This window comes from Engraulis encrasicolus, chromosome 1, assembly GCF_034702125.1.
Source record: "Engraulis encrasicolus isolate BLACKSEA-1 chromosome 1, IST_EnEncr_1.0, whole genome shotgun sequence".
Lineage (NCBI taxonomy): Eukaryota > Metazoa > Chordata > Actinopteri > Clupeiformes > Engraulidae > Engraulis > Engraulis encrasicolus.
In genome coordinates, this window is record NC_085857.1 from 50,170,359 (window position 1) to 50,179,098 (window position 8,740).

At 43.1% G+C, this 8,740-nt stretch overlaps 1 protein-coding gene across 1 annotated transcript; it reads right to left on the reverse strand.

Moving 5' to 3' along the window:
* Window positions 1–231: 231 nt before the first annotated feature.
* LOC134439290 (CMRF35-like molecule 9) lies at window positions 232–6,419 on the reverse strand. The gene is made up of 6 exons (XM_063189224.1): window positions 6,106–6,419; window positions 5,845–5,916; window positions 4,978–5,070; window positions 2,737–2,808; window positions 2,089–2,190; window positions 232–610 (listed from the first exon to the last, which is right to left on the reverse strand). Exons 1-6 carry the CDS (start codon window positions 6,401–6,403, stop codon window positions 603–605), a joined length of 645 nt encoding a protein of 214 aa, XP_063045294.1. The 5' UTR covers window positions 6,404–6,419; the 3' UTR covers window positions 232–602.
* Between the last annotated feature and the right edge of the window lie 2,321 nt (window positions 6,420–8,740).

Sequence of the window (8,740 nt, forward strand, 5' to 3'; positions counted from 1 at the left end):
TGCAGTTGAAACAAAGCACAGGAAGAAGGCCTGTCTCAACACCCGACCCACCACCACCACCACCACCACCACCCACACATATCTCAGCAGCAGCACCTTTGTCTTCCTTAAGCCACCTTTCTCAGAGGTCATGCTCAGTACTAACGACACAATGTTTCAGCATCTCTCACTTCTTTATTAAAGCTGATCTCAGTTATATAAAGTTTATATTTATGAACAACAAATTTTGGTCTTGATGCATGGAATCCTCTTTTGGAATGCTGAGGGTATATCTTCTGCATGATTTTTACAGAGTTTTCACTTCACTTCACTTCACACACACATTACTTCATAGGTGTCCCGTTATCAGGGGATAATGGACACCTGCTCAGCCAATCTTAAGACATTTTTTTTCTGTTCACCGGGTGATAATGGTCTTCGGCTTCAGGTTCTGGTAGACTGCATCAGGTTGGATGGCGTTGGGGTTCAAGCTGTGATAGACTGCATCAGGTTGGATGGCGTTGGGGTTCATGCTGTGATAGACTGCATCAGGTTGGGTGGCGTTGGGGTTCAGCCTCTGGTAGACTGCATCAGGTTGGATGGCGTTGGGGTCATTTTCATTGTTAGTCTCCTAAGGGTCATAAAAAAGGTCAGGTTTGAGGTGTAGTACATGAGAATGACTACAAACAAGGAATTAATTCAGTACAAATAACTCCTCATAAAGATGGGTAGCTAAGGGGCTGGCTTGGCATAATTTCAGGGTGGCTGTAGCCACAACTAGCCACCACTCAATGGCACCATTATTATGCAGTGAAAGGGCACCTGGGAAACTCCCATTATCCTTGTGACACAGCAGACAACAAAATTGCATTTACACATAACCCAAAGGGTGGCCAATGGGAGCAGTGCGGCGAGACCATTTTCAGTCCCTCAGTCTGGCTGGTCTGGTGGGTCTGGCTGGAATCAAACCATCAACATTTGGGCTACAAGCCTGGCACCCTAACTATTTCCCCATGACTGCCCATAGCTTGAATTGCATGTGACACGTAGGAATGATGACAAAGAAAAAAACTATCCAAGACCACTGTCTTACTTGTTTTAAATGTGTGGATGCTCTGAATTTGGCTCTGGGCTGCTGAATAGGTGGACCCTGATCCCCTATTTAATAAAAACAAACAGAAACAACTTTTCACATACAGTATGTGTGCAGCAATATCCAAATGCTCAGCCAATGTTTAGCAAGAAAAAAACATAATCAGATAGTCATTTATTTGTGGAGTCTTCACACATTTGTGAAGCTATATCCAAACGGTTTTTAATTTGAAACAAAATCAGCATTTGATTGAGCACTGAATTGACATATAGCAAGCACATACACATCAAGCAGACAGTAGCATTACCTGCGTAGGCTTTTGATCTTTGTCAGAAATTCATCAAGAAATACATTGAATGTAGGCCTATTTTATGCTAGTCCATTGTACTCTCCATTTTGCTCTTTAGCATTCACTGAACCCATGAACACACATATACACATATTCACACAACGTCCACAATGCAAATAAGGTTTTCTTTTAGCAACGGTGCATAAACAATGATAATAGTCTTTTAATATTTTAGAGTGAAAATCAACTAAGCAATCAGTCAATCAATCAATCAATCAATCAATCAATCAATCAATCAATCAATCAATCAGTCAATCAATCAATCAATCAATCTGCCAAAATAAATGGTGTAAATAAATGGTAAGGGTCACATCATCATAATGGCATGTACGAATAGGCTATTGTGCATGTTCATGTGCATGAGCATGTTCATATATGGGTGCATGTAGGTGTGTGAGGAAGGTGGAGAATGCGCGCACATCAGTGGTACAGGTGCTGGACAAAATAGAGTAACTGAAATAAATGATGGAAGTCCGCAACACTGTTAATGCTCCCAGTGATTTATTTGCACGACGTTTCGGACCTTCGTCCTTTCTCAAGTGCAACCTTGCACTTGAGAAAGGACGAAGGTCCGAAACGTCGTGCAAATAAATCACTGGGAGCATTAACAGTGTTGCGGACTTCCATCATTTATTTCATGTAGGTGTGTCTTATATCTGGGATTTACTTTGTTTCTTCTTTACCAGGATGAAAAGACCACAAGACAAGAGCAGGACAGCAACCAGGCCCACAGCAACCAGGAACACACAAAGATATACCATAAGGTGACCTGCAGGGTGGCAGATATCACAGAGTACAGATGGGAGCAAATATTAACAGTGCTTACACACCACAAGCGGGAGACGTCCACTTAACATGTCCGGTATCAGTCCGAATCGGTTAGAATACATGAAAACAGATTATGGCTTACACACAGGAGCGCGGTGTTAGCATGGCGCATGTCCGGCCCTGTGAGCGGCACCGCGATGCTCCTGGCTTGAAAATAGAACTCGAGTCTATTTCAATACTTAGACGTCCGCGTGCAATGCGCGGGTTCCATCGGAAATTAATGGTTGCTGCCCGCGGATAGAATATGGACGCTGACTGTGCAGTCTGAAAGGCAGCCCGCGAAGCTCCCGGACACGTTAAGCGAACGCGAATATCCCGGGGTGAATCCACTGTAAAAGATGACAGGTATTGGCTTAGAGAGGAAGGTTTAAGCTAAAGTGATCTGAAGAGTCATGAAGGAATTACAGTGCAGTCAATGTAAAAAAGGGACTGTGTGCTATACATGACAGTATTGAAAATGTTAGGGGATTAAAATGTTGAATACTACCAGAGGAGGGCGTTTGGACATCTGTGGTGACCCATGGTGTGAAATAAGGGATGTCAGTTGGTTTTCTGGGCACTGAGTGGAATAAAGAATAAAAAAAGATAAGGTTATTGTTCTTATTACTAATACGCATCATTATTATATGGTGTGACGACATCGGTCGAATGCTCCATTCATTTCAACGGGGCTCCCCAACGTTCGCACGTCTGTTATTTTTCGATAACGGACGGGTTGGTCTATAACAGACCGCTGTCAATGGCAACAAGACTTTTCACTGCTAAAGCGACTTTTCAACAAGACTCTAATCAGCTGCTGTGATGGACAACACCTGTTATCCTGGCTACCTAGCTGTTGCCTAGTGGTGTTCCACAACGGCACTGTTTTGTTTTGCGCAGCAACAATCTTAACATTAAATAGGCCTAAAGAAATGTCCCCGCCATGTGTGAATCATTTAAGTATATCCATATAATAAGCGGGTTAACTTTCGGCGAGTCGGTCGCTTTGTGGAATAGCAGCACTTCAGAGAGAACAAGACCCCTCCGCTCCGCGTCGGGGTCTAAAGATTCTCTCTGTCGTGCTGCTATTCCACGGTAGCGACCTTCTCGCCGAACGTTAACCCTTACTTATTATATGGTTGTGACGTCATCTGTCGAATGCTCCATTCATTTCAACGGGGCTCCCCAACGTTCGGACGTCTGTTATTTTTCGATAACGGACGGGTTGGTCTATAACAGACCGCTGTCAATGGCAACAAGACTTTTCACTGCTAAAGCGACTTTTCAACAAGACTCTAATCAGCTGCTGTGATAGACAGCACCCGTTGTCCTGGCTACCGCTGTCAATGGCAACAAGACGTTCACTGCTAAAGCCACTGGCTTGTATACAAGTCAGTGGCTAAAGCGAATGTTTCATATCACTCCGCAGGGGGTCCGGTCTTTTGTCACTCTAATCAGCTGCTGTGATAGACAACACCTGTTGTCCTGGCTAGCCTACCTAGCTGTTGCCTAGCGGTGTTCCACAACGGCACTGTTTTGTTTTGCGCAGCAACAATCTTAACATTAAATAGGTCTAAAGAAATGTCCCCGCATGTGTGAATCATTTAAGTATATCCATATAATAAGCGGGTTAACTTTCGGCGAGTCGGTCGCTTTGTGGAATAGCAGCACTTCAGAGAGAACAAGACCCCTCCGCTCCGCGTCGGGGTCTAAAGATTCTCTCTGTCGTGCTGCTATTCCACGGTAGCGACCTTCTCGCCGAACGTTAACCCTTACTTAACATCTTCTTTTTTCTCCAAGCTGAGGAGATGATCATGACCAGCAGATGGCGCAGTTCCAATGGTGGTTGGCTACTACGTTAACCTGATGGAACAGCCATGGTCCCCACGCCAGCTTTTTTAAGAATGTGCCTCGGGATGTGGTGTATTGCTTGCTCATGTATTGGCGTGTGTCAGTGCTTGTTGACCATAAAATTACAAAATGCTGGGAAACTCTAATCGCGTTTCAAATGAAAATAATCTTGACTCAGGAATTAATTAATCTAACTTTAATTAATGTGTTCATTTTGACAGCCCTAATAATAATACGTTATAATTACAGTTTACAGTTTTTGCTTTCTTCACTGTCTCCTTATCTTTCTCTCTCTCTCTGTATCTATCACACTCAAAAAACAAATATAGACAGAAATTCATGAACATAATGAAGGGAATATGAGGGTGAATATGAGCTATGATTTTTTTTGTGCTTTTCCCCATTATTTTTTTATATGCGCGGGTCAAAATGACCCGAACAACTTCTATGTTACAAAAACATGAACACAAGGGCCCATGCTGTTGGGATTTTGTATTTTTTTAGAGACTGGACCGCAATTTGGAGGGGGCAATGTGAAACTACCTGGGCATGTTTTGTCCCAGTCCTTGTGCCATTCCTAATAGAAAAACAACAAACACTAAAGTGGAATGTAGGGAGCAGGAGACAACATTCACACACACAAACACACACACACTCGCACACACACGCACACAAACACACACACACACACGCACGTACGCACGCACGGATGCACAAACGCACGCGCACACACATACACACACACACACGCACGCACGCACGCACACACACACACACACACACACACACACACACACACACACACACACACACACACACACACAGAAGGGAGCACAGGGGCAACAATTTAAGTCACAGTACAGTTGAATAGGGAAGGCATGGGTATTCAGTATGATACATGATGTGGTAGCAGGAGTGTTGGTGTAGGTGACTGTGGTGGCCCCAGCAACAGTGTCTGACTTCTTATTAGGGACAGATGGCTTCTTAAGATCTGAGACACGCACGCACGCACGCGCACACACACACACACACACACACACACACACACACACACACACACACACACACACACACACACACACACACACACACACACACACACACATACACACACTTAAATACTGCATTAATTATGAATTTAAACTGTCACCACATAGATTATCAAACAGGTGGACTCTAGTGACATAATCTTGTCCCATGTGTCAATTAAAAATATATCATAAAATATCATACCATATCATATCATTTGATATCATATATTATATGGTGTGACGTCATCGGTCGAATGCTCCATTCATTTCAACGAGGCTCCCCAACATTAGCACGTCTGTTATTTTTCGATAACGGACGGGTTGGTCTATAACAGACCGCTGTCAATGGCAACAAGACTTTTCACTGCTAAAGCGACTTTTCAACAAGACTCTAATTAGCTGCTGTGATAGACAACACCTGTTGTCCTGGCTACCTAGCTGTTGCCTAGCGGTGTTCCACAACGGCACTGTTTTGTTTTGCGCAGCAACAATCTTAACATTAAATAGGCCTAAAGAAATGTCCCCGCCATGTGTGAATCATTTAAGTATATCCATATAATAAGCGGGTTAACTTTCGGCGAGTCGGTCGCTTTGTGGAATAGCAGCACTTCAGAGAGAACAAGACCACTCCGCTCCGCGTCGGGGTCTAAAGATTCTCTCTGTCGTGCTGCTATTCCACGGTAGCGACCTTCTCGCCGAACGTTAAACCTTACATAATATAATTGATTTGTTACCTGACATGCTAGTGTTGGTAATTGTGGTTGGAAGTGCTGTGTCCTTGTAAGGATCAGGTGATTTAATGTGAACTGAGAGAGAGAGAGAGAGAGAGAGAGAGAGAGAGAGAGAGAGAGAGAGAGAGAGAGAGAGAGAGCGAGCGCGAGCTTAATGAGTCACGTATATATGTAATTAAGTTATACAGTGAGTTTGTTTTCTATGGACACACTAGGATTGTGATGAGTTCCGAATGTGTAACCCCTCAAGCTCGTCTCACATACCTACTTTGAGGTAAACTTGAGTGACATAGTCTGGTCCCCAGGTGTCAACTCCACACCAATATGTCCCACCATCCTTTCGGGTCAGGTTATGAATGATCACGGTAAATCTGTTTTTGTCCTTTTTATCGAGCAGAGATACTTTCCCTTTACCGGTTGAGTTAGCAGTCCCATCAGAGCCAATGACATTAACACAATTTTTAATCATGCCTTTGCAAAAGTATTTTGGGTAGTTTGCAGCACCATCACCAGGTGGACAGTCAATGGAGACTGTGCTGCCCTCTTTTCCTGACACAGTCATCTTTTCACAGCACACACAGCTCAGCACTGCATAGCAGACAGAATGAGAGAGAGAGAGAGAGAGAGAGAGAGAGAGAGAGAGAGAGAGAGAGAGAGAGAGAGAGAGAGAGAGAGAGAGGGAGGTCAGGGTCACATGATCATATACAGTCGTCCACGGCTTATTCTGTTGTGTAAGTATAGATGGCTACGTAAACACTGCATCCCATAATATGGAACAGAGACACTAAATAGGCATTCGGTTATTGCTTTCGGTTGTGTTTCACCTTCTGCATGTTACTGAAGACCGCTTTCGTGTGTGCAAAGACATTGCTTGTGTAGGGACAGAGACCAAACTTTGCTGTGAAGTTCTGGAGGTCAAATGCATGCTTTTGACTGACCGACGTAGTAGGAGGAGGTGTCAGGTCACGATAAGGACAACACACAACAGGGAGCTAAGTGCCTGTACCAATTTCATATCAATATACCAACTGGTCCCCGTTTAAACGTGCAACATTCTGAAACAGCCAATGTTTCACCAAAGCTTCAATATCTCCCTTTCTTGGCGATTTCGGTGGATACCCGCCTTGGTTTACATGGGGTAGCTTGCCAATAAAAACTCCTTGGGACACACCGTCTCCATCCACTAAGAGGAAAATGTCTCACCTTTCAAACAAGCCATAACATGTTTCAGAGGCCCTATCACATAATATGCTGTGACTCAAAACGTCAAAAAAAAATGTTTTAGAGTTCAAGTACTACGGCATAATTCCACAAACACAGATAATACGGATAATACAGAAACAGTCACACACTCTGAAGCGTACAAAGACAAACAAAAACAAACACAGATATGAGAGAGAGAGAGAGAGAGAGAGAGAGAGAGAGAGAGAGAGAGAGAGAGAGAGAGAGAGAGAGAGAGAGAGAGAGAAAGAGAAAGATAGATGCTCTTCTGCACTTCATATGACATTCTTACCAGTAACAAGGTAGAGAACGACTTTGATGGAGGACGCCATGACATTAGGAACCACCCTGTTTATGAAGTTATATCAGAAATGACAGACGCGCGCGCACACACACAGAAAGACAGAGAGAGAGAGAGAGAAAGAGAGAGAGAGTCAAACCCACACGCTTCCATACTGGATGAAACCATGTTAACAACCGTATTAGTTTAAGCTTATCTGGAGCCTTATCACTATATCATAATCAGATGTCTGCTTTTGTCTTGCGTACCTGATCGTCTGCCAGTTTTGCCGTCCTTGTTGTCCACTAGACCCTCTAGCCTGACTGCTCTGGGCTTCACCTTTTGTCTGACCTAATATGTTCTCTCTGCAGTTGAAAAAAAACATAGTGGAGGAAGTTGACCTTTGCCATGCTCATATGCACACGCACGCATACACACGCACGCACACACACACACGCACGCGCACACACACGCGCACACACACACACACACACACACACACACACACACACACACACACACACACACACACACACACACACACACACACACACACACAGCAACCTTTCCCTTGCTCGAGCTACTTTTTGCATGGGTTATTTCTGGAACTGGCCACGCTTAGTGCTTCACTAATGACTCAAGCAGGTTTCGACATCTCTCTCGTCTTTATTAACTAATTTGAATTACATAAAGACTTGGTTTGAACAAAACAGTAGAATTGTAATATTATAATGTGCTCATGTACAGAGTAACAATATCTACAGTCCTGGATTACGCTCCACTTAATTTATGTTGCTGACATGGGCAGATGTTTGTGGCAGAAGGTGACCATCAGGTATTTTTCAACTTGTCATCAATATCTTCATTTAAATATAGGAATACATATGTGAAAAATTCATCTTCATCTTCATCGTCATCATCAACAACAAAAACAACACATTCGCTGTCATCATCATCACCCTCCTCATCTTCATCTTTAAAGTATATAAAGACTTTTCAGGGGTGAAAAAATCATCACATAATTCCTCCTCCCCATCCTCCTCACCATCTGCACAAAACGGGTATATTACTTACTTAGATTATTGTGATTATTGAAAGAAAAAAACACAACTTTTTCAAAATGATTAACAATGATTAATTATTACAAAGTGTTCCTGACAGTGTTAGTCGTAAAAAGAAAACCCAGAATATCAGGTATACAAGAATGCTGACAACTACACATTTAAAAATACTTTCCCGATTTACAGAAGAAAGATGCATTTTCCAGATAACAAGATAGCTAAGCCCCCTTAATAATATACAGGACTGAATATTAAATATTACAGAATGTAGGACTTGCTGGGGCAAGCCCACTTACAGTAAGCAAAAAGCAATAAACAGGATTTAGAGATTACAGTA

Coding starts and splice junctions, on each gene's coding strand:
- LOC134439290 (XM_063189224.1), bottom strand. CDS start 6,403: ATGACTGTGTCAGGAAAAGAGGGCAGCACAGTCTCCATTGACTGTCCA. Junction 5,917..6,105: donor TCAAGTTTACCTCAAAGTAG/GTATGTGAGACG, acceptor TCTCTCTCTCAG/TTCACATTAAATCACCTGAT. Junction 2,191..2,736: donor TGTCCAAACGCCCTCCTCTG/GTAGTATTCAAC, acceptor GCCACCCTGCAG/GTCACCTTATGGTATATCTT.